The 26,484-nt window shown below is 40.7% G+C and overlaps 2 protein-coding genes across 3 annotated transcripts in view; one reads left to right on the top strand and one right to left on the bottom strand.

The window, feature by feature from the left end:
* wnt5b (wingless-type MMTV integration site family, member 5b) overlaps positions 1-26,484 on the bottom strand; it is a gene marked incomplete at its 5' end in the record, with an annotated part of 75,240 nt that overhangs the window by 4,428 nt on the left and 44,328 nt on the right. Inside the window, 3 exons of one of the 2 annotated variants that reach the window (XM_084407458.1) lie at positions 3,044-3,336; positions 5,812-6,059; positions 6,613-6,743. In XM_084407458.1, coding sequence (XP_084263584.1) covers positions 3,044-3,336; positions 5,812-6,059; positions 6,613-6,704 — 633 coding nt within the window. Of the gene's footprint in view, positions 1-3,043; positions 3,337-5,811; positions 6,060-6,612; positions 6,756-26,484 lie in introns of those variants that run through there. The other variant, XM_084407457.1, reaches the window with a different exon arrangement.
* Positions 22,556-25,711, top strand: fbxl14b (F-box and leucine-rich repeat protein 14b). Its single transcript, XM_084407173.1, has one exon. It carries the CDS (start codon positions 23,203-23,205, stop codon positions 24,403-24,405), a length of 1,203 nt encoding a protein of 400 aa, XP_084263299.1. The 5' UTR covers positions 22,556-23,202; the 3' UTR covers positions 24,406-25,711.

Genomic DNA, 26,484 nt, shown 5'->3' with positions numbered 1-26,484 from the left:
TACTGTTTTACATTTTAAAATAATAGTAAAGTATAATTCAAACACACACACAAAACTATTAAAATATTAGTGAAAACAATTTTCTTTTCTTTTTCTATTTACTTATTTTCTTTTCTATTTTAATTTAACTTTTCAATGTTTATTCGTTCATTTTAGATTTTTATAGTCTTTAGTTCATAGTCATTTATCAAAGTGTTATTATACATAGTTTTACTGTTGCTAGTTGATTATTTTACTTTTAATCTTATTTAATTTTCCTAGATAACAGCTTTTGAAAACAGTGTTGAAGGAGTTCCCATTTATGCTGGACTCTTGTTAGCAGCTTTTCCTTCACTATACTGTCCAGCTCATGTTTTGTGTAGTTTTGTAAAGAAATCCCATGTCTATTTGTCAACGAAGCTAATTTAAGGCACTTACTGATATGTCTTCAGATCAAAAGTTTAATAAGATAATAAGAAACATGATTCAGTCACTTTTTACTGGTAGAGTAGATAAAAACGAGAAAAGTATATGGTACGTCCTCATTTAGATAGCTAAGTAAATATGCGTGTCTGTGAATACAAACGCATTCAAACATTAGTAATGCAGATAAATTGAGTGAGACAGAAAGCCTAAGCAATGTATTAAAATACGTCACGCCTACGTGTGTGTGTGTGTGAGAGTGAGTAATAAAGTGCTTTAGATTAAGGTGTGTGTGTGTTTGTCTCCGCTGCAGTTGATTTCTAATGAAAGACACACAGAAGCAGGTGATCTTTATAGAGGGTGGAGGCCTCCTCTCTCTGTACAGTCTGGGTCACGAGCCTTTGTGACCCACAGCACCGGAACCACACGCACCATCTTTCACTAAACCGGTCTTATCCCCCCCCCTCCGACTCCACACCGAGGGGCATCCGATACGCTTCTGTCACCTCCACAAAAGCCAACCAACACCAAGCCTTTCCAAGCAAGACAAATCTCCAGCAATCAGGCCCCGAAAAAAAAAGAAAAAAAAAAGGAAAACCGGGAGTATCGGGGGTCACACCACACCTTAAAATCCTTCAAATCCACCTCCGCCAAAAAAGCAGGTGCCAATAACTCAAAAAAGGACCAAGTTGAGGGTGGTCGAGTTGCTCGGCGTCACCGAAAGATATAATCTCCCCAGCATGCACATACAGAACATGTCCAGACCTTGACCTCCTCACCTCAGGGAACCTCCAGGAGAAGAGCCAGGGATCTCAGATGTGCCATAACTCCAGAAAAGAGGCCCTCTCTTCTGTAAACACCTTAAATACACTCATCTTCCCTAAGACAAACATGTGTGGCGGAGCTCTGCGCACGGCAAGCACCCACGTCGGCAGGCAAATGGATTTTTTATGGGGCCGCTTCGTTTTAAAAGCACTCAAATAACTAAGTGGGAAGAGGATGGGATCGGGGTGTGGTATGACAAAGCGTGAGACTCGCAAGGGGACGGAGGAACGCATTCCAGTTTGATGGTGTGTTTTGGCAGGATGTGGTGACATTCTGCAGTGCGTTCACCGAGAGGACGGCCCACTCCGGTTTTATGCCCACCTGAACGTGGCAGGGGGGCCACAGTTTGCCGGAGCCAGACACACACACACACACACACTCACATAGTTTGGAAACGTTCCAATAATCATTCCACCATATAGCTGTTCTATAAAACAGCAAGAAGCCATTCAACGAGAAAATGTGCAGTGTCAGAGCGTTCCTGACTAAACAAATTTGCTACACATCACCTTATAAAAAAAACACAAAAACTATTTGTTCTGGCATCGACTACTCCATTAAATGAATAAAAGGGAGATCTGAGCTACATGCTGAATAGGACACCAGAGCAAGAGCAAATGAGTAACATGGGACGCTAACATCATCCCCGGTGGTGCTTTGACCTCCTGACCCCCAGCAGACTCTATGGGCGCTGGCCTAGCACAGGCGCCATTTGGTCACTTACATTAAATTAGCTCTCTCCCTAGTCTGTAATCTAAAATAGATGCCGCACAGACCACTGTTATTTGTATATAAAGCTAAAGTCTTAATGACTAATTAATCATCTAACAAGTCATGTAAATGGCATGCTCTAACTACAGGAACTCTCTCACAAAATTAAAACTGAATGTCTTTGCATTGTTTCTCATGCTTTTCTGAGTGTCCTGCCACAAGGACAACCCATTTCAAGATAGTCCAGCAAATAAAAACGTGCATTCAGACCCCTGCATTTGTTTCCATTCAGTCTAGCTGATTTTGCCTCATGTAAACAAACACCCCCATGTAACACGTCCAAATCAGCGGCAGGTGAATCCGAACCCGCCTAAATTAGCGGTCACATATGGGCGAAATGTATGAAGCACAACTCAAACACTTTCAAAACAAGAAGCTGTCTGTTGGTCGCCCTCTCGCAAAATTCCCAATTGCGTGATTCCTATTGAACTGACTGGATTTCACCTGCAAAAACTTGCAGGACAATTGTAAATCTTAATTATACAGGGCTTCCTTAAGATGAATTACCTGACATTGGCTAGTCAATTTTGAAAATATGTTATTGCACATCCCTAAAAGTTACATATAATTACTGTAGACCACACACCTTCGAGGACATCTCCAAAGGAAGACTTAGTCAGATTTAGCTAACTTTTAAAGACAACTGTGTTCCCAATGTTTAGCTAAGTAAACACATTCACTCAACAACAGAGGGAGGATGAAGTAACCGTGTTTGTTATTGTGTTTGTGGTGATCTGCAGGAGACATAAGGGCTGGCTTTGGTTTATTCACGCACAAACATATTTAAAGCCGTGTTTATCCGTCCGAGTGTACATCTGGCCTCTTATTTCTCAATATCACAATAGAGGTTGCAACAGCCGTGATTCATTCGCAACGCATTAAAGAAACACACCTTAACCAAACCAATGCACTGTGGACTCTTGCACAAAATGAAATTAGGTGGATCATGGTGGATTTAACGCCCTCAGTGCGGGACACTTACTACTATCCGATAATTTCCATGTATCAATAGGTCAGTCATCTACGTGTGTGTTCATTTCCTCACCATTCTCCCAGCTTCATTGTTCTGTAGATTCATAAGCGTGCGTGCATTCTCGACCGATCCACGAGGGTAGTTCTTCTCGCGCTCACGGGCGTCCACGAACTCCCGGGCGAAACGGTAGCCGTAGTTGACGTTGTCCCCGCAGCCGCCCCATAGCCAGTCTCTCGGGAGGTCTCTGGGACGAGCCGCTCGGCTGCAGCCGCAGGTGGAGAGCTCACCCTCACGGCACGCTCGACTCACAGCGTTCACGACACCCGCTGCGCTGATGGCGTAAGTAAAAGCTGTTTCTCTGCTGCCTGCAGAAGACAAACACAGAAAAACACATAATTAGGACATGCAGAAGACAAGCACAGGAAAACACATAATTAGGACATGGACGACATTCCAATGGCTGCAAATCGCTTTGTTAAATCATCCACAACTCTTCAGTATACTATTTTTCTTGATTATTCACTTAGGAAGTAAGGCAGAGAGTAAAACAACTCATTTCCAGAACCCCACAGATGGTAACAATCTTTTTGGTAAGCCCTGCAGTGAGAGATAAGATTATCAGAAACGTGTGCATCATAGACAGCACTGATTCATTGTTCCATTGTTATATATATATATATATATATCTCAATGAAAGTAAAATTAAAACACAAGCAAAAAGAGGACTGACAGATTTTCCAGTTTTGGTACAATTCACATGAGGCATATGATAACCCGCAAAGCTTTCCTGCCAAAGAGGCGCTAGGTTTATAAAAAATTGTGCTCTTTTTTTTCGCATCTGTTGTGCATGTGTTACCTGATTTTTTTTCCCCATCTAATAAGCCATCTGGAATGCAGATTTCACATACCTCAACAGCACAGGCAATACAGTTAATAGCGTTTAACGTTTAAAAGCTGTTTAAACATGTTAAAAAGTGCTAGTACAACCATATTTAGAGATAAGCAGTTTGTATCAATGCTCAGCAACAGCATAATTACAAGAGGAAATTTGTCACACAAAACGTTTTTAAACTGCAGGCCCTGAGAATTCCTTTTTAATGATCCGGCCTTCCTCAATGCCTTAATGAAAGTCAACTTGCCCCTGACTAGACGGACCACAAGTAACTGTTCTGTGCATTATAATTTTTTTTTTTTAAATAAATGTAGCACAGGAGCATATATAAGGTTAGGGATTTAGGGACTTTTACAATAAGTTATTTTACAATAATCTACTTGATTTTGTGTGGGTTTTAGAGTACCAACTCCGATTTTAGTATAGGCCTATGTTAATTAATACATTTTAGGGCAAAACTTTAGGGGGCTTAATTTTTTTTTTTTTACAAAGAAATAGACAGACTAGAATAGATAGATAGATAGATAGATAGATAGATAGATAGATAGATTTACAATATATACAAAGACAGAGAAAATAATTGCAATACTTTAAATTATGTAACAATTCGGTGCCGGTTTCACGACATCAAACTCACAAGGCGTCGCGTGCAAACGGGTGTGAACCTGCATTCCAGCGATGCGCCTATTGAATTTGGAGGGCCACTTTTATTGGCCTTTGGTGCCCGGACTTCAAATAGAGTCCCGGATATCCCGACTCTGTGTCATCGTGTCATTGCATTTCAAAAGCGACTCTGGACAATGGCCCGACTAACACCTCAATATAAACCTCGCGATTGACTGCAAATAAGTCCCGTGCTATTTGGGGGGCAAGAGAGGGGGGCATGTCGCGTCTTACACCTTGTTTCACTGATGAGCGGAACTAACACTCAATTGAGGCAACGAGCGCTGTCTTCTGTGAGAGAAACACACGCATACGAGCATGCATTCAAGTATACAAGTATGCTTCATAGCCTACTAGAAAAAAGATTAACCATATCTAGAGCAACTTTCTTCATTTAAATATGCTGTATAAAAGATCTGTAGACATCTAAACATGCATGCATAAAATAATATAGAGCACCCATTTAAATAAAAAGCAATGTTAGGTTATATGAAAATCAACAAAGTGATGTCAAGAGACCAACGCGTAAATCTCACGGGGAGCGGACGAGTCATGCTGAGAGCGATCCTCCATTAGCAGCTTACATTTAAGCTATAACAAATATTCAAAACTATACATTTATCAAAATGTATGCGTTGTATATATATATAGGCCTATATACCTAGCCTATTTATTACAAATGTGGTTTATAACCACAATTTCACTTATTCCTACTTTTTTCACAATTAAAACCAGTGGGACAACATTGTTCAGTTGCTCAATAAAAAGTTGCAAACAAAAAAGTAGCCTACCATAAATTAATATTTGTTTATAATAATCAAATAATATATGCATATTTCTATATAAATGTTTCATTTAAAATAACAATATCAATCAAGTGATTGAAAATGAGTCTATATCTTATAACCACTTATATTTTTACATGCATTGTGATTATATGACTTTAAAAACTTGAACAATCACCCCTTTAAATAATATACCAAATGTACATTTATTTTCACGTTTAATGTATTCCTTTTATCGTCTTTCAGAGGGGCAAACTGGAATTAAACAACTGGTCATGTGATATTTACATCAGCCACTTGAAATCAAGACATCTGAACTTTTATTTACAGCTGACAACTCTAAGCAAAATACATTAACTTCCTTAAAGACAAACTCAAGAGTACATGGTGGGCTCAAATGCTATCAGAGGGATTTTCAAAGGTGCATGCTTTATTATTGTGCATTTGATCAATTTGTTTTAAATTGCATGTAGATTTTAAGCATCATCACGGTGACTCACCTATCTGCATGACGCGGCCGAACACTGAAGTGTTGTCCACCGTGCTGCAGTTCCATCGCCTTTGCCTGAACTGATACTGACACTCCTTGATGCCCGTCTTCGCCCCCTCTCCAATATAAACCATATGGTCCTGATAGAGCTGGCAGAGCTTCCTCTGACCCTGAGACAGGCCTGTCAGCTGGCTGCACAGAGGCTGTGCTCCAATGATGTACATCTCCGGTCTCTGGATGGGGTTCATGGCTAATGACCTGAGAAAGTAAGACCAATGCACCGACCATCAAATATGCACAACTAACCTGCAGCATACATGACACAAAATAGTGTAAAATTTCATTAGGACATACTGGAATCTGGACTGCATGTGTTTTTTTTTTTTTTGGAGAATGCAAAGTGAGATAGCAGTAAGTTTTGTTCTTGTGCACATGCCAATAGATTATTTTTTATAAAATAAATATAAACCTGTGATTCATTTAAATAATTATGAACCAATTTAATTTCAAGCAAATTCGTTTTTGTGATAGTAAGTTAAGGATTGCACAGCATAAATGGTGTCTGGGGAACTTATTATCAAGTTGAAAACTGTTAGAAAAACCTGTTGTCCTCAGGACACCAATGCCCTTATTTACAAACAGTTTGACCATTTGTTGCCCAAGGTAAATATTGTGACAAAGCCTCCACATTTGTTCTCAGTGAATAGTTTTATTATGCATTGTTTCATCCTTCACACACAACTTAATATAGCATGCTTTAGAAATATACATTCGCAACTTAGAATAGTTTGCAATTACAATCTGATCTTACCACCATGAGTTGGCGACCACCAGCAGCTGTGAGTTGCAGACGATGAGGGTCACTGCCAGAAGTAGGTGTCCTGGGTTCATTCTCACATCCATCCTTCCTCGGCCAAGAAATGGAAATGCGAAGAGCCTCCTCTGGGGAAACATTTAGGAAATGATAGTAATCCACTTGGAGGAGCTGCTTCCTTTAGTAACTTGACTAAAAAATCTCTTGAAGTGCAGTGCCTCTGAATCCCCTCAATCTCGCCCCAGCTCAGTTTTAAACACCAGCTGTGCGTAAAACACCTAGATGACCTGAGGCACTAACGGAGTCTGACATCTGTTGAGAATGTTCTTTTCAAACTCCGCTTCATAAAACGCAACGAAAGTGGATGTCGGTGTGTAATGGATATAAGCAACATGGATGGAAGATAAAACGAAAAAAGAAAAGACACAAGTGCATCTATGTGGTGGTGGTAGTCCAAACTCTCTCCCCCCCCTGCGTCTCTGCCGGTTCTGTCGATATGAACTAACACATTTGCGCTCCGATGGCACAACTTAACCCTCCCTCCTTCTGTCGCACTTCTCCGCACCCCCTTCGTTTTGACGCGGATACAATGGAGAGGAGGAGGAGCGCGAGGGGAGCCGCTGCGCGTTGAGGAATTTGGGGAGGCCAAACAACACAAGAGGGCAGCAGATGAGAATCCGATTCACAAGAAGAGCTTTGATTCTCCGGTGCGTAAGAGCGCGTTTTGGACTCATGGTAAATTAAGCCACAATGCGTTTATTGGGAGGATATACTTCAAATACTTGCGCACCTCAAGCCATTTATATGAAAATCTGTTTCGGACAAAAGTCATAATGGCAAAAGTTAACACACACACACACAGAGAGAGAGAGAGAGAGAGAGAGAGCGAGAGATGGATAAAAGAGTTAACGGCTTGGAAAATATCATTCTTCCATCAAAGTTCATATGCGTGTAAACAATTCTTTTCAGCTCTATAGTTTACCGCAATAAATCCGAACAAGGGGGAAACAAAAAAAATCCCAGTTTGACATGGGGAATAAAAGCCACGCATGTGATCTTTGGCAGTTCAACTCCTGATACCCTCTAAATCACTTCGCACATAAAAGACGCAGTTGCATTAAACGCACTTGGGCATGAGATATCCACTCACACTTGAAAGCAACCAAGACTAAACCGTGCTATAATGTGGGGAAATTTTTATCAGCACACCCGTTTTAGATGAATTTACAGCTGATAACCAACATTGCAGACATAAACAGCCACATTGCACCCTATCCTTCAGAAGTGCGGTGTGTAAGGAATGCAAATACAATGAGTGTTTTACAGCTCCAGACTCTTGGAGAGGTTTGGGAGTTATATAGAGAGCCCTGTGCCATTCCAGCATCACCCCCACACCTCTCTTTTGAGTGCCGTCCTACAGACATGTCAGAATTGGTGTGAGAGACGCCACTCAATTTCCGAGCAGTCTGTGCATGATAAAGCGCCTCTCCGGACCCTTTCATCTCCTCTAATCCACACGCCCAGCTATCACCTTTACGCCTCCCATCGCAGACCTGGGCTCGTCTCCATGCCCCTCCCTCCCTCACTTACGCACAGAGAGCAATAAACCCTATTTATATTACTTTACGTTATGATCGGTGTGTTACTTATAATTACCGTTTTTGTAAATGCGATGTCAAAATCAGCATGCATAATAATGTCATTGGACTTATTTGGCAATACAGTAGGCCTACTAGGTTTTTTTTGGACACTGGTTGAAAGGGGAAATTATATGCACACACACACATACACGCACAGAATCCCAAATCCCGTGTGTGTGTGTACAATTTCCCTCTCAACCAGTGTCTTAGTAGACCTACTGTATTGCCAAATAAGTCCATTGACATTATTATGCAAGCTAATTTTGACATTGCATTTACAGTAGGCTAATTATAAGCAACACACCGACCATAATGCACATAAACCCCTGAATGATGTGGTTAGTGGTTAATTTGAGTTCACATTTATTAGTAGTCAGGAGCTCCACCTGGTGTACTTATTACGTTATTACAACACAATCAGAGTCTAAAAATAGAACAAAATAAAATGTAAGTCTTATTACACGGAACAAACTAAATGTATAATCATCAATATTTTTAAAATCTTTCTTATGAAACGAATGTAAAATGTATTTTACATATGCAAGCTACCACGCTTATTGTTAATAAGAAATTTTATTAAGAAATAAGAAACTTAGTTAAACGCAATTATCAATATAAAGTAGAATAAATGCATCGCTGAAGTCGTTTTGAATAGTCAGCAACTTAATGCATAAACGTACATAATAATGATTACAAAACAACAACAGCTATTATTAATTAATTAGAATAATACAATCATGAATACATTTCTAATTTCTAAAACCCTCTTCTATAACTTGACTAAAGTTCCTGTAAGAGTCATTTCTATTGCATACATTCACAACTGAATGTCCTGACGGTGTCACTGCATCTTATCACATGGTGGCGCACTTTAGCAAGAAATGAATAGAGACAGCAAAACTAGCAATTGCATTTTCTCACGAGGTATATATGCAATCGCAGCGCAACCCAGCGCAATGCCTGTGTAATACACGACTGATGTCTCATGCTTATCAGAATGCATTAAGCTCTTTGTATGTGCTATGAAAAACATGCATAAGAAAAAGATTCCAATATTTTTTTTGGAGTTGTCAAAGCTCGTGAATAAATTCTTTCCTGTAGCCTAATTTTATCCCTGCGAGGTCTTTTGAGGTAAGAGCCATTTCGACCTGACAGATGCTTTCCAGCAGATAACATCTGACTGTGAGCAATAAAACTTGTAAAAGAAGCTGAGTCTTAGGGATAAGTGTGCTCACATATATCACATATGCATTGCTTAAACATGATTTATTCTGCCTGAAATTGGTTCTAATAATACACATTCCAACGTGACCTTAAATGGACACATTCTCTCTCTCTGTCGGTCTATTCTATGCCATCTGTGCCGCTGCCAGCTATCGTTGGTAAATGATGACATCACTGGCACGCATGAATAGAATCTGAGCATCCTGCTCGTTTTCAGAATCTGGAGTCTGTCTTCATATGGGCTTTGCAGATTTGTACAGACTTATATTAGCAGAGCGGTTGCTAGTGCTGGCAGATCTGTTAAAGAATGATAATTCTGTCATTATTTACTCGCCCTTGTGTCATTCCAAACCCGCATTATTTCCTTGCTTGCATGGAACACAAAACAAGATGTCTAGCAGAATTGTAATGCTTCTCTTGACTCAATCTCCAATAATGACAAAATGACCACGTAAGAAGCATAAAAGTAGTTTATATGAGAGTCAAAATCTGCCAAGGGGGTAATAGGCCTAATGGAACAACAGCTTTTAAAAGGGATTTCACTATCATTTACAATCTGCATTTTCGTGGGTTTAAATAAAAAAAAAATTGTTATGAAATAAAAAATAAAAACAACTTTGTGCATCAAAACCACTCCTTTCCGGGAAATTATTATTATTATTTTTTTTTAAGTCAACTAATTTGCGATAGCTGAATTTTGGACATGCCAAACAGGTAAGTCTCTGAGTAACTTGTAAAAAGCAAACATATCCAGCATGTTTTATAATTACCCAAAAATCAAACAAAGTTCACCCCTCATGCACGTTATCACGTCTGTCAAAAACTTGGGCTGGCAGTCGGTTGGGTTATTAGAACCAAAAACATGGACATAAACACACTCATGGGCATCAATCACTTCACTGAATACTTGCCAGCTAAGAAATAAATAATTTTATCTTACGATCCATCTGTTTTCAAATCAACATAATTTGAATATCACAACATCAATGTCTGTCAAAAAAATTACTTCCACAATACACAATAGTATATACGAGAAGAGGTCTAGCGAGTCATGCATTTCCTGGAAAACCCACACAACCGGATGTTTTGAGGATGACATCACTTTCCGAGAAGAGGGAGAAAATGGCGGCCTGAGCAGCTTCAACATGCTGTCTGTCAGAGACCATAACGTACATAATACATAACGCACGTGAGTATAAAATTGTTCTGAATCGTAATGATCAGGGAACTGAGTGAAATACTTCTGTATGCTAAAGAGAATAAACGCCACACCAAGTTAGTGAACATCGGTAAACGTGTTGTATGTTATATTTTGACAGACATTTTTTATGCACGAACTACACATTCTGATTCCGACATGAGTGATCTTGAGATGAGTCCCTGTAATCGTTATACTGATGTAAGATTTGGGAACTTAACAGGTGATTTTTATAAAATGTAGTTTGATCACTTTCTTCTCAGTTGTTAAAAAGATTATAAAAGTTTGATAAAATGTTTAATTTTTCAATAAAAGATGATACATATTTACTTGATTCGTTACATTTGACCAATTACTCGTGTACTATTTTCATATGCTAAGACCAAATTATAAGCCAGCATTGACAAAATATCCATAGTCAAACAGCACAAATGAGCCTTGAGAGCTCATTTTGATTTTGTTCCTCACACAAAGCTATCGTATGATTGCATCTGCTACTGTGAAAGTGTCTTTTTAGTCATTTTTTGGTGGCGTGACAGCACTTTGTCACCATTCACTTTTATTGAAAGAGCAGCGTAAACATTCTGCCAAACATCTCCTTCTGTGTTCCAGAGAAAAAAAAATGAAACCATATGGGGTTTGAACGACATGAGAGTCAGTAAATGCTGACAGAAATGCTCATTTTTGGGGTAAACTATCGCTTTAAGGTTTGGATCTGGTTTTGAGCGTTTATGTTAACAGCTTCCACATCTCATCGTCTGACACAGAACAGGAAAGAAAGTGAGAAGAGACAAGAAAAACACTGGAGACGAGCAGACTGTGTGTGTGTGTGTGAGAATGTGCGAGCGAGCGAAGATGAAGACAACCTGGCTAAAGCTCAGGAGAGCTCTTGAACTCTGTGATGATCCTCCAGTTACACAACGGTGCACAAAGATCTCCGGCGCCAGCGAGAGAGAGAGAGAGAGAGAGAGAGAGAGACAGCGCCACTGAAAGAGAAAAGATGCCACCCATACCAAAGATCCCCACTACATGAAAACAGCCACTAATCAAAACAATCTGCCCAAGGCCTTGGGTTCTGCATGCGGAGAAAAACAAATGCATGAAATAAAAAGCAAAAGCTCTTAATCAGACGGCATCAAACAGTCATATGTGAAGCAGCTTTCTGGCTGTGAATTCACAGCACTCATAATAACCAAAGTGTTCACAAGTCTGTAAAACTCCTTGCTTCCCCCGTTGAGTCACACGTACTGTAAATGCCCCCCTCTTTCCACACACAGAACGCCATGTGGTTCAGGGTATGGTTGAAATGAAGGGGAGGGGCTCTACACGTGCTGGGGGCGGGGTTAACCGGTCCAGCTGTGTTTCCCAGGGTGCTTTGCGGCAGCCGCTGGGAGATCAATGGTGAGGCAAGCCTGACAGATCTGTGTGCTGAGGTGTCTGAGGGAGCAGCCTGCTGTATATCATTAAAACTGCAGCGTCTCTCCATAACGCTGTCTGTGACTAACCCAGATAGCAGGCAGATTCCCAAATCAAAGACATGTGGGCTGCACACAAACACACACACACAAACACACACACACACAATGCCTCTCACGGCTCATGCTCTCTTTTACTGTCAACTCCGTCACTCCCAGCCCATGTTTCTTTCTTTCACTCCGAGACATTTTCCTGACGTTCCTACTGTGCACTCTTGAAATTCCATCATTTTTTCCTCTTCTTTTCCCTTTAGCCTGTTTCACAATCTTTCTGTCTCCTTTCTGCCCTTCACCTCTTGCCTTCCACTTCCTTTTCTCAGCGTACAGTCTCTCCCACGGCTTGTTTTGTTTCTTTTCTGCCATTTTGCATTTATTTCCTTATCCTACACCTGCTTCTCAGATGTTTCATGCCCCGTCTCTCCTTCCGTCGTGCTCCCTCTTCTTCCCCTATTCATTCACCCACACCAGCCGTTCCCTCGTTTCTTTCTTTTCCTGTAACTCTGCTTAGGACTCAATCATTGATGTTTTGTACCAGAATAAATCATTCAAGTAAAAAACATAAATAAATTAAATTATATACAAATATGAATTTATGTTTGAAGTTTATGAATTAAACTTACATATATAACAATTAAGTGCAAATGCATATTTTTTTTCAGAGATGCAGATTTATTTTTTATAATGATGATGATGATGATTATTATTACATTTCTCCAAACTTTTCCCAGGACCACAGGAGGAAAACAACTGCATTATATGATGTTTCATATAGGCTACCACCGCAATTCACAATCCAATAATTTTCCCTCCGGATAATTAATTTTTAGCATAAATATCGACCTATGTCAAATTAGAACAACATTGTTTTTACTGGCACTAATTTGATCAGATTTTCAATAGCTATGACACTTGGTGATATAAGAATAAGGCATTGAACTTTATCATCACAATATATATTTTTTATGTATATTTTATAGATTTGAAAATTTCTGTGTTTATATTTTATACACTTTTAAAATTTTGATTTTTAGAAAAAAATATTCAATATTTCATTTTCATTCCGATTTTGAAAATCTCCATAACTCATGACATTAGTTTTTTCTAAATATAATCTGCCTCTTCCTTTTTTGTGGTATTTAAGCTGCTTCAGATGCAGCTTCTGTGCCGCCTTTGCTGGGTAAAGATGGGATTGTACTCTTTTTCATTTCCCTCTTTAAAGCTGGAGGGAGATGACTCATGCACACTGCTCTCGTTCTGAAAGTGAACGCATGTCTCTCTCTCCTCCGAGCCCATATGGCTTTCTGCACTGACAGCTCAGGAAACCAGACACAGGCCAAACTGGCCACACATCAGTCACTCTCTCTCTCTTCTATGACGCACACGGCCCCCTCTCACTCTCTCTTTCCTCCTTCCTCTCCGTCAATTTGTTCCCAGTAAGAAGTCTGATAGGACTTGGTGTAGTGTGGAGAACCAGCAGGGATCCTGCTATAAAAGCGCAGGGGCTGTTAGAGCTACTTTATTCCCTAATAAATAGATGGACGCAGCAGTCAGGGGCCTGTACGTAGCTGAGGAGGAAGCCATGTGTCTGCCAGGTTCCCGACGTGATGGTGGGGGTTGGAGAGGACGCCCTCACCGGGACGGGACGGGTCTGGGGTCAGTCCCCCCAGGGTGCGGTGGGGGACACGGCACATGTTATAGATTTGAGGGGTGATGGCACTGAAGAGTTTGGGTCCTGTTCTTGTTCTTCCAAAAGCAAACTGAAATGACCATCTAAATGCATTTACATGCACATCAAAACACTGGTAACTATCGGAACAATTCATTATAAAAATAGACCACGCAAAAACACCATGTTCACATGATATTTTGAAATGATCTGCCTTTTCTGAGGTACTAACATCAAAATACAAACATTTGCTAATAACTATCAGCATTGATCACTATCAAAAATCAGCTTTTCAAAAAAGAGTTTACTAGCAAATCAATCACAAAACTGACAACACAAGATTTTTCTCAGTATCTGCATCAAAACTACCATAGAACCACAACAAATATAATTAATTTACAATTTATTGCCTTACAATGAATTAGCTAAAAAATATAATATAAATGCAAAATATAATGGACAAAAATCTAACTGCGATCAAGTTCAGCTTACACCGTTTATGACCTTTCCCTCATGAAAGCACACAGATTTAGGTATATACATGACCTTACATGCTGTCAGCTTATTAAGCATAATCGGTGCAACATCATGCATGTCAGCGCACTCATTGTGTGCCGTAACTATCAAAAATCAGCACATTAAAAACCCACGTTTTGCAGGAGTACATGCAAAGCAATACAACGAGACCACAAGAAAACCATGTTCACATTGAAATCTTTGGGTTTTTCTTTACATCAAAAGAGAAAAATGTGAGACACATGACTTTGTGTGTATTATTATGGACAATTGATAAAACTGTGCATGCCAACACACTCACTGATGATCTACAAGCACTTCTTGATTACACTGGAAGTTTTAGCATTTTCAGTATTATATCATAAATAGGTCTCCTGAAAGCCATGTTACACCTCATATCTAATGGTAAGATTGCTTGTGAGAGATATGTGACCGGGACGTGGTTACCAGTGTCTGAAAGCACAATCCTGCTCACTATAACTACAACACTCGCTTCACCCTCTACAAAAGAGTCACAATTAGAGTTTTGTCAGATGCATTGGGCGAAAAGGCATTGATTAAATGCTAAAAAGCATGCCAACTAAAAGGCTGGATCCTGTTTTTTTTGGGGTCAAACAAGTCAATGGATGCACTTTGCTCATTTGACCCTGAACGAAATGGTCTCGAGTCTGAGTATACAGGTCAGTTTCATATATGATGCTGCTTTCTTCATGTCCATTTCTCTCACTCTTATCTCACTATAGTATGGGGGGGCTCATTCTCTCCCCAGGCAGCTCGGAGGACGCCGCCAGCCTGGGCACCGTGCCCAATTCAGCCCTGGCACTCTGACAGGCCGCTGGCTGCCCATCAGTCCTCCTGCGCTGCCCTGGAGAGCCCCTACCACCTCCTCTTCTCCTCCCTCTCCCCAGCCCCCACCGTTCACCATCCTGGGACAACACAACATGACCCTCAGAAACAAGACCACAGGAAAAGGTTTTATCGCACATCAAAGATGGCAGCTTCACTATACAGACAATTAGTTATCAAACAGCAAAGGTGAATCAAACTCGCACTCAAAATGTGCTTTTGTGTGAACAGAGGTACAGAAATGCACTGCAGCGCTGCTCATACGTGAGCACACAAGGAGAGCAAAGAGGACAAGTCCTCAAACGTGACCACACATACAAACACGCTGGCTTGAAGCAGGCAGCTGGAGGGTGGAGAGGTCGGAGTCTCCACAGTCTCGGCCTGATTAAAACTCCCAGCACTGCCTCTCACTCCCCCTGGATTGATTAACCTGACCTGTATCGGATCAACCCCTCGGGACGCGAGCGCAGCCTACTTTCCTGTGGATGAGAGGAACAGGAACGGGTTGGGAGGGGGCAAGAGAGGTGGAAAGGAGAGAGACAGAACGGGAGAGGGGCAAAAAGGGACTGTAGAGCAAGAGAAGGAGAGCAAACCAGACCAGACTTGCACATCAGCGGTGTACATGCTTTCAAGTTTTGCGTTTCCGGCCCTTTATGTTTAAAACTTCTCTTTGCTCTCTCAAACACAATACACCTTCTTGTAATGTTTAATTCAAATGCAAACAATGCATTTCTGCGGGAATGTATCAATTATTTAGGTTTTCATTATTGTTATTATGAGGGCAGCACAGCTGCTCGGTGCGCTGTCAGCAGACGGCTGTCTCTGAGACAAACAGCTCGGCTTTCTTTTACACAATCAACACTCTCTAAAAGAGATACTCTCTGACAGCTATGGCGAGATGAACCAAAAATAAACGGGCACACACACACACACACACATACAAACACACACACAGTATTCAGACTAATAGTGAATTACAAATCCTAATAATTTTTCACTGTGAAATTCTAATTTCAAAGGCGGAAACCAAAGAATGCTTTATAAAAATGATCATTCTAGAAGAAAATTTCAGATGGCACTTAGAGGCTTTTGCATCTCTTCATATACACTTCCTATTTGAAAAAATATCTCCTTTATTTTGTAGGGCATAAATATATTAGCTTTGCCTTCTGTCGAGGTGTAATTTTTCTTGGAAGATTTGCTTCAGGTTTGTTCAGGTTAGTTGATGACATGGGAGCGCCGTAATTTAAAAAATAATAATGGCAGGGATTCTCAATTGGATTAAGATCAGATTGAACCAATCACCAATTTCGTTCTTGAGTTTTTCCACTGCTAATGTGGCTTGTTTAGAAATATTCCAGTCCTTTTGGAGATTGAAACAGGCTCTTCTGCAGTATTTCCTTGTATTCTTTCCCCCACGATCCATTCTTCTATTTTAACAAGATGCCCAGTGTCTGCTGATGAAAAACAGCCCTATGCAGTGTGACGCTATCACCAGCACACTTCAAAGTAAATGTGATGTTCTATCCAGTGTGGGCAGTGTTAGATTTGGACCATACGTACTACTTCAGATTTTAGCTGAAAAGTTTCATCTTGGTCTTATCTAACCAGACAAACTTTTCCTACATTGCAACTGTGTCACAATTATGTTTTTTTGGCAAACTCTACACTTGCTTTCACAAGGTTCTTTTCCAGCTCAGCTCTTGTCAGATTTCCTTGTTTGTGCAGATATTTTGAGAAAGGATTAATTCTTGATAATTGAACCAACATAGGCTGCGACATTGTTTTGTCCCATTTGCTAATATGCATTTGCTTTACTTTAACTTATTTGGAACGCTTATTAGCCTTGATTTTCACAGCTGTCCTTCAGGTTCACAACCTGAATAACAATGCCTTAACTGTGGGGGTTTCATCTAGAAAAGATGAAAGTTTCTTTATTGATTCACAGGTAAAGGCCAAGTGCAAAACAACTGTATACGTTTGCAACCAGCATATTTTAGTTTTGTTAACGGTTTCATCATAAAACAATGCCGCATTAAAAGTTTCAGTGAAGAATAGCACGGAGCATATTGTTGTAAATTACACTGTAAAATATATTGCATGGAATGCAAAATGGGCTTATGCAGGGCCTAAAACGGCCATCCAATGGCCAGTGACTTAAGATAATTTACCGGCCATAAAAATGTTTTTGCAACAGGGAGTATTGACACCAAAATTGTATATACCAGTGAAAATTCACAATTCCCTATTCTAATTTTGATAGCTAAACCTACTAGCATAACTATATTATTAAAGACAAGTAAGCAGTCAAAACAAATAATCAAATGACTATATAACAAAGATACCAAAGTGCTTTTCAGGTTTTTCAGGCAGGCCCGTGGTACAGAAATGTGATAAAGTAAGCAAATGTAAAATAACACTGCATAGTCTTCACTGTACAAATGAAACATCCTTATTAAAGTTGCAAAAGTTATTCAGTCAAGAGCAGTGACAGATTTTTTTTTTTGTCCTTTGTTAGATGATCAACACAAACACAGACAGCAGCAGGAATATTAGGCTGCTGTCACTTTAAGAGTGAATGCACGGATCTAATAGATATTGTACCGTCTTCTTGCCCTTGAAATAAATCATCAAGGCTTAAACTTTCACGACGACGCAGCGCTGGGTCGTCAACAGTCGCGAGAGACGTTCATGTTTGTTCACAATCATGCATTTGATTTAATCTTAAAAATGTTGCTGACCAACTGGCGAGTGACACCGTTTCACATACTCGCCAAAGGCGATATTTACTCGCATTTGGTGAGTGTTCTTTTAGGCCCTGGGCTTATGGATGATCCGCTGTTCAATAAAAATAACCTGGTTGGTTTATGGGCCTAAATATTTTCGCAAAGCACATTTCACAGACTTCCCAAATGCTAGAAACGGTCTTTATTGATAAAACGGGCCTCTTAACACCCATAGCTCATGACCTCACCACTGAAACTTGCATTAACAGTAACCTCTCCTCGTGGGTGCGGGACCTTTGACATCTCTTAGCACTGGGTCTGAAAAGCTCCTGATGCTGAGGGCTTTACTATCTGGGTGGCTGATGTGTGTATTCTGCCCTTGAGTCACACGGTTGTTTGAAGAACACTTTTCAATGCGTTCCTAGTTCCTCCCTCTCTCCAGGCCCGGACACGCAGCAGACTAATTCAGTCATCTCTCTGTCTGTTTTGCTCTCTCGCTCTTTCGGTCTCTCTATTTTGTCTCCTGAAGGTCTTTGGAGAGCAATGTGACCATTGTGCAGGCAAACGGCCTGTTATTGTCGGTCATGCAATGAGAGAGAGGTTGAGTTTGAGAGAGAGTGTGTGTTTTGAAACCCACTGTTTTCTGCCCTGTCAGTGTCTCTCCTCTTCACCACATTAGCACGGGCTGTTCCCTACGACTGCTTTGATGGTGAGCGCCGCAGGGCTCCGATCTCTGTTTCAGGTTGTAATTACTCTCTGGAGGGGCCTCACCTGGCTGTGGGCTCCAGGCATACAGAGGGAAGAGAGAGAGAGGAAGAAAAGGAAAGAAGTTGAAGACATGAAAAAAACAGAAGATGAGACAGAAAAGGTGGGGTAAGAGAGTGAAACGGTAAAAAATACAGTGGGGCCAAAAGTCTGAGACGAGGGGGAAAAAACTAATATTTAAATAAATAAAATAATTATAATAAAAAAAATTATGTATGCACACTGTTAGGACACTACCAAAAGTTTATTCAAAAGTTTGGAATAATTACATTATAAAAATACAAAGAACAAAAAACTTTAATTATATATATATATATATATATATATATATATATATATATACACACACACATACATACGACTTATTATAATAATAGATTATATATTTATAGATATATTATTATTATTATTATATTCAATATACTACTTTATGATTTCATGTTATTTTAGATTATTATTAAATAGTTAATATATTGCACTATTTCTAGGTAACAAACTCATTTGTTATAACTTGTGGTTAAAAATTTTGAATTTGAAAATTTGAAAAGATTGCAGAAGCATTTACATTAGCAGTCTCAGACATTTTGACTTGTGTATATAAAACCAATACAGTTTTATATCTATTAAAAAAAACGCAAAAAAACAACAACTTGCCTTCTACATCGCACTACTTATTGCTGTATTTCTGTAGCACCAGCATCAAAGATTCACACTCTGAAAGACAAACCTTGCAGCAGAAAGCAAACACCTCAGTCCATCAGACTCTCTAGTGCTGGATATGACACATACAGAGCAATGAAATGAATTGTTATGGGAATATAAGGGGATTTGTTCATTTTATATCAGTAGTGGTATTAACATTACAATGCATTATGCAGGCAGAGTATTACATCATCTCCTGTTCTTTACACAGGCACCGAGAGCATCGGCTTCCTGGTGTTTCCCCTGTAGAACCCCAACGGGGGTGCAGCTCCTAGGGAGATTCGACCTGATTTGAATAGAGTAACGTGGCTTCCCCTGCCGTAGAAGAAACTGTTGTCTGATTTCATGAAAAGCCCATTCAGCTAGCTGGATGTATGTGAGTGTTTGTGCAAGTTGCAGCCGCCAAAATCTCTCCTCAAACTGCCACCGCTCGCAAAACAAAAAAGCAGATTGGAGTCATACACGATGCAGAGAAAGAGAGAGAAACTACAAAGTAGCCTAAAATCTATTCATGAGGTGTCAGCTTTCAACAGCATGTTGACACATGCCTACGTCTCCTAGGAAACGGTTGCCCCAAGCGCAGTTATCAGCACAGTTCTGTGGCATGCAATTATCCAATTATCTCCCTCCCCTGAATCAGCACATCAAATCACATGACAGATCTTTTTTTTCTTTCTTTTTTTGCAAGGTCCTACAACACCTTCGCTTTTGCATGTAGCACTTGTCCTTCCAGTTCTCACTGTCTCTCAGCAGCTTCATTTTCACTTTCCTTCACCGGAATCTTTTCTTTTGTTTTTGTATTTCCCCAAATGATCTCAGCAACCTTACATGCTTCCTGTTTACTCGGATTATTTTGCTTTCGCTCGGTTCAATTTAGCCTGAACGATCATAAATTGTTAAATTAATAGCGCCGTCGCTCTGTTGCAAGAGCATGTTTTTTAATTGTTAGCTTTCGCTTGCTTTCTAACTCAATCCCCTCCCTTTCCTTTCTCACTCGTCCCCTCCTCCCTCTCCCTCTCTCTCTCTCTCTCTCTCTCTCTCTCAGCTTATTTCCAGGAGCAGCTTGAGTCCTGCTTTTGGCTCCGCAGGCCTGCTTTGAGAGTCTCTGACTCACAGCAGTGCAGATCTGGAGCGGCCCTCCTCTCTGGCGGTGAGGCCGGCTGGAGGAGCCAGGGACAGGGGCCGCTGTCACAGACCTCTCGCCCCCTTACATGCTGGGCATCGGGGCACAGCGCACATTTAGAGCCCTTCATCTGTCCACCATACAAGCCCAGGACCTGTCTGTCAGAGAAGAGCGCATGAATTCAATTTGACGTCAGCATGAAATGGCGTCCGCAGCGTGTTTTTCTTCCAGTAATCAGAGTTGAAGAGAATATTCTATTAGACTAAAGACTCACTGGTTAAGTGGACAATACAAAATAAGAGGGTTTCGTGAGCTGACAAGTTGTTTCAGAGACAAAGCGAGTTTTTATTAAACATACCCAAGGCTCTTAAAATAACTCTTCGGATATAAAGTCCCAATTGTGGTATATAAACTCGCAAATCTTTTTTTAATCCTAAAGTTTATATCTCGCATAAGTTTATATCTCTATTTCTTGCAATTCTGGCTTTTTTCTTGCGATTGCGAGTTTATATCTCACAGTTATGACTTTTTCTCGCAATTCTGGCATTTTTTCTCACAATTATGACTTTTCTCGCAATCTGATTTTTTTTTTTTATTTATTATGATTTTTCTCACAATTGCGAGTTTATATCTCGCAATTAGGACTTTTTTCTCGCCATTGCGTGTTATATTCATAATTGTGAGACATAACCTTTACAATGGCTTTATTTCTCAAAATTATTTCTGCACCATTATATCTTACAATTCTGACTTTATAACTAGCAATTGCGAGTTTATATTATGCAAATTGGAGAAAAAAAGTCAGAATTGCGAGGTGTAAACTTGTAATTGCGAGACAAAATTGTGAGATAAAAAGTCGCAATTACCATTTTTATTTTTTATCCTGTGACAGAAACAAGCTTCCATACCCTATAAATAATAGTAAGGCCAGGAATGTGTATTAAGAAAGCAAACAGGTTCCATTTTGATTTCATGTGAACTTGCAGGACTGAGCTGCTTCATAATGTTGGATAGAGTTTTGTGCTTCACACAATTATAACCTGAACCAGTGAGAGTGGAAGGAGAGGGAAGAAAAAAAGTGACATTTTATTGAAGAGAGAGAGAGAGAGAGAGAGAGAGAGAGAGAGAGAGAGAGAGAGAGAGAGAGACATGTGGTGAGCTAGAGAGAAGGTTCGAGACAGACAGAGAGTCGGAGAGGGGAGGGTTGGACTTCTGCTGTCAGTTGTGCTGTGCTGCATTTTCTTTTGTAAACACAAACGTGTGTGTGCTGCTTTTCTTCCTTCTTTCTGCTACACTCCAGTACCTTCTGCAAATGCTCCCGTCATATCGGCTAACAATGCCAAAGAGCCCACAGAGGGGGGCCTGAGGCCCAAAGACGGGGAAATATGCAAAAGGTGGAATAAAAACTACCTTACATAAGACTGACGGGGCAAACAGGCTATTACCGCCAGATTCATAGAGCATAACATCATGTGGCCCTTTGTTAGGGTTATGACGCAAAATGTTTATTTTACAAGAAGAGAACGGCAGTATGACTAAATGTTCATATTATAAAAGCTTAAAAACCATGATATTAATCTACAGTACTACAGAACTTTTCAAAGTATGTACTTGAATAAAACATTTTTACAAATTAAGAAATGCCATCAATGCAACAAAACAAAAAAAAAAAAGGAGGAAAAAATAGATTTTTAATATACATTTAACTATAGTATATTAAATGTAGCCCTATATAATTTTTCAACATTTCACAATCAGACCTTCCTATTGTTTGTTTTGTTATATGCACACAGACAAATCTGTGTTATTTGCACACTGAGAGAAAAATGTCACTTTAAAGAAGCTTCACTTTACTCTAATAATTAATAAAATTGAAATAACAACTTCAAAAATACCACCATCTGACACGGAAGATGAAGGGTTAAGAGTAAAGTGAACTGAATTGTAAGAAGTTGGTTTCCAGGGGAACTATTCTTACTGTTCCAGCTGAGTTGGGCTAAACCACTTTGCTTTCAAAAAGGGGTGGCACAAACACACACAACACGCATTTCTTTCATAACAGTTTAGAGAAAAACAGAACACGGAGTAGAACAATAACTACAAATATACGCGGGGTCTCTTTATAAGTTTTAGACTCTTTTTAAACAATTTGCACCATTTTAGCAGGGTTTAATGTGCGCGACTCCCCCGCAGCCGCTCTGTGCTGGCGGCCCTGCCAAGTCAGTTTGAAAAGATCAGACAAAGGCAGCAGGAAGCCCCTCGGCTTGGCAATGAGTGCGAGCGGAGCAGAAACGCGAAACGAAACCTCACTCTTTTATCTGATAGCGGACTGAATTTATTTTCTCCCGAGGTTTGTGGCAGTTTTAGACATCTTTTGAAAATGTACGACCGTCTGGATCCCCGGGTCGAGCGAAGACTATTATCAAAGCGCCAAACGGGCAGCAGCGCTGTCTGACCGCCCGTTCGCTGTCGGTCTGAATCGGATCAAGCGTCTTTTGGGAGGCATTTTTGCATTTGAATCCTTCCTACGCCACTGAAAGGATCGCTCGGGACGGAGAGTTGTCGATTTACCCAGTTAAATGTGAAAAGAAAAGCTTGAGGAGCTTTCTAAAAGCCTTTTTTTCCCCTCCTAAGGGGACTGCGAGACGCGACGGTGACCGTTGGTGGGGGTTTGCCGCCGTTTGTTTTCTTGAGCGCGCGTGGAAGATGGAGACGCACATCTCGTGTCTCTTCCCGGAGATTTTAGCCATGATTTTCAGCTACTTGGACGTGAGGGACAAAGGCAGGGTGGCTCAAGTGTGCACGGCGTGGAGGGACGCGTCCTACCACAAGTCCGTGTGGAGGGGGGTGGAAGCCAAGCTGCATCTGAGGCGGGCGAACCCGTCCCTGTTCCCCAGCCTCCAGGCGCGAGGCATCAGGCGGGTGCAGATCCTCAGCCTGCGGCGCAGCCTCAGCTACGTGATCCAGGGGATGCCCAACATCGAGAGCTTGAATCTGAGCGGCTGCTATAACTTAACGGATAACGGCCTGGGGCACGCGTTCGTGCAGGAGATCCCATCCCTGAGGGTGCTCAACCTGAGCCTTTGCAAGCAGATCACGGATTCCAGTTTGGGCAGAATAGCGCAGTATCTGAAGAACTTGGAGGTGTTGGAACTGGGCGGCTGCAGTAATATCACGAACACGGGCTTGTTGCTCATTGCGTGGGGTTTGCACAGACTCAAAAGTCTTAATCTGAGGAGCTGCCGGCATGTGTCGGACGTGGGCATCGGGCACTTGGCCGGCATGACCCGGAGCGCGGCGGAGGGCTGCCTCAGCCTGGAATATCTGACCTTGCAGGACTGCCAAAAGTTGACGGACTTGTCCCTCAAGCATATATCGAAAGGTCTGACTAAGCTCAAAGTGCTCAACCTGAGTTTCTGCGGGGGCATCTCGGACGCTGGCATGATCCACCTCTCTCACATGACGAGCCTGTGGAGCCTTAATCTGCGTTCGTGCGACAACATCAGCGACACGGGCATCATGCACCTCGCCATGGGCACGTTGAGACTCTCCGGACTCGACGTGTCATTTTGCGACAAGATAGGCGACCAGAGTCTGGCTTATATCGCGCAGGGCCTGTACCAGCTCAAGTCCCTGTCGCTGTGCTCGTGCCACATCAGTGACGATGGCATCAACAGGATGGTGCGCCAAATGCACGAGCTGAGGACGCTGAACATCGGTCAGTGCGTGCGGATTACAGACAAAGGACTGGAGCTGATCGCAGACCACTTGACGCAACTGACCGGCATCGATCTGTATGGATGTACGAAAATCACTAAGAGGGGACTGGAGAGGATCACGCAGCTCCCCTGCCTTAAAGTTTTGAACCTGGGCCTTTGGCAGATGACTGAAAGTGAGAAAGTGAGGTGAAACTTGGGGGGGTTTCTGGAGAGAGAGAGAGAGGGAGAGGGAAGGAGGGCGGGAGGGGGATGGGTGGATTTCAATAGAGCAAAGTACATAAAAGAGGCTTAAAATGCTGAATGTGATACATGTGTCAGTTATTGCTATTAACACACACAAAAAGTTGTTTTTTTCCCTAACAAATCGCAATATTAAACCTCCTCCTCCCCAAGTATCGCGATATTTTGGCTACCTCGTTAGATGTTACATTATATTGTTACTCTTAACAAGAATGAAAATTTGTGCCTAGAAAAACAATTCCCTCCCCCTGTATCTCTTCTTTGGCTTAAGGAAAGCAAAAAAAGAAAAGAAAAAAAAGGACTACCTTTTTTTTAATCTCCCTTCCTTCAGCTAGTCAACAAAAAGCAAAGGGTTTCAAAACCTACGAGTAGGTAATGTTAGTTGATATCAAATTTCAAGCATTTTTCAAGTGTCCTGTGATTTGACAGTTCACCTTAAAATATCTGAATTCGTAACTTTTTTTTGTGAGAGACTACAGCAGTCTTTGTACTTCTTTTTAAAATGTATTTATCACACCCACAGGATCATTTAAAAATTAAGTGGATTAAAAAAAATGAGAGACAAATAAGTTACCAGTCCCAGGACCCCCAAAAATACGCATTTTCCATCATTGACACAAATTATATACTATGATTAATAAAGACAAAAAGTTCATGGACACACATGTCAACTGCCCTTATGCAAAGACAGACTGGGTTTGTACACTAAAGCTTTTATATTTCCAAACGCTTTTAGTTTTTTTGCTCAATTTTACAGGCCTGAAAGCCTTTAATTCCTGCTTTGAATAAGAGGTTGCCTCTGCTGATGTATTTATGCTTATGTAAGCAGATATTAATTAATGGCTGTGATTCAGAGCGTTGTACTTCAAATTGAAGTGAATTTTGTCCCTGAAAAAGAAACAACCCTGTTTGCAAATTCACTGACACCTTGTTTGCCTCTTCACAGGGCTGAAACAGGGAAACATCATCGTGTTATAAAACAATCTGTCTGTTTTAAATACATTAATATTCAACTTTACATATAAAAGACATGGTCGCGGCGAGGGTAGTAACGCGCAAAAAATGCATGTCAGGCCTATATATGTACCATGATGTATCGACCTGCGACATGTATTGAGTCCTGCTGAGAAGCTACTGTGTTCTAATGTACTGTAAATGTATTTGTAAAAAGAATCCCAAATTAAAATGTTTTATATTCTTACAGTAAAAACATTAAAGTTGATATTTATATAAATAAAAGAGCCACTTGGAATTTCGTTACGAGTTTGAGTTATGATAATTCATGCATTCAGTGTGGTTTTGTGCCCTTTTGATGCTATAGATGTCAGATCATTTTGCTATAATAGGGTTATTTGATTCATTGCCAATGTAGTGGATTTGAGACATTAGTGTTTTAGAGGGCGATGGAATGGAAGTGAGATTTGTGTGTTAAGGGCATGCATGTTTGTTACATTATTTATGAAGCGCAACAAAATGGATGCTTCCCTTAATTGTGCTAGTGAGGGTGTTAAAACTGCAATGCTTTAATCATCCAGTCCAATAATATACGTATCGTTAAAAGCATCTGATATTAATTTAGTGACTATAACGTTGGATATTTTTCACCCACCAAAAATATTATAAATCCTCTTCTCAACAGTTGCCATTGTTTCCCTAAGTTAAGAAGCCAGGTCTAGGATTTTTTTCTTCTCCTTGCTCAGTCACGCATACCAGATCTGAGAGACGGGGTTTGTCCCACGGGAGTCTTCCTCCCCCCTTAAGAAAAAAAAAAAAAACCTCAGCCCACCCCCTTTCCTCAAACAGACACTTTTAAACATTCCTCACCATCATTCAAAGCATTTAAGCTTTAGTCTTTGCTCCCCTCCACCGTCCGGAGGGGTGGAGGATTTAAACGGGGGCGCTTGATGAGAGAGCGAGAGAATTTAAGCCCTTCTGAAGGTTACCGCCATCTCTTTTTCCTAACTTTGCTGAGTTCTTTTCCCTGGAGCTACATATTATTCGCGCATTTTTACAACTGGAAATGTTTGTC

The sequence above is a fragment of the Rutilus rutilus genome, assembly GCF_951802725.1.
Source record: "Rutilus rutilus genome assembly, chromosome: 4".
Taxonomy (NCBI): Eukaryota; Metazoa; Chordata; class Actinopteri; order Cypriniformes; family Leuciscidae; genus Rutilus; species Rutilus rutilus.
The sequence above is the reverse complement of the archived record's forward strand: the minus strand, read 5'-3'. Positions and strand labels throughout refer to the sequence as shown.

Coding starts and splice junctions, on each gene's coding strand:
- fbxl14b (XM_084407173.1), top strand. CDS start 23,203: ATGGAGACGCACATCTCGTGTCTCTTCCCGGAGATTTTAGCCATGATT.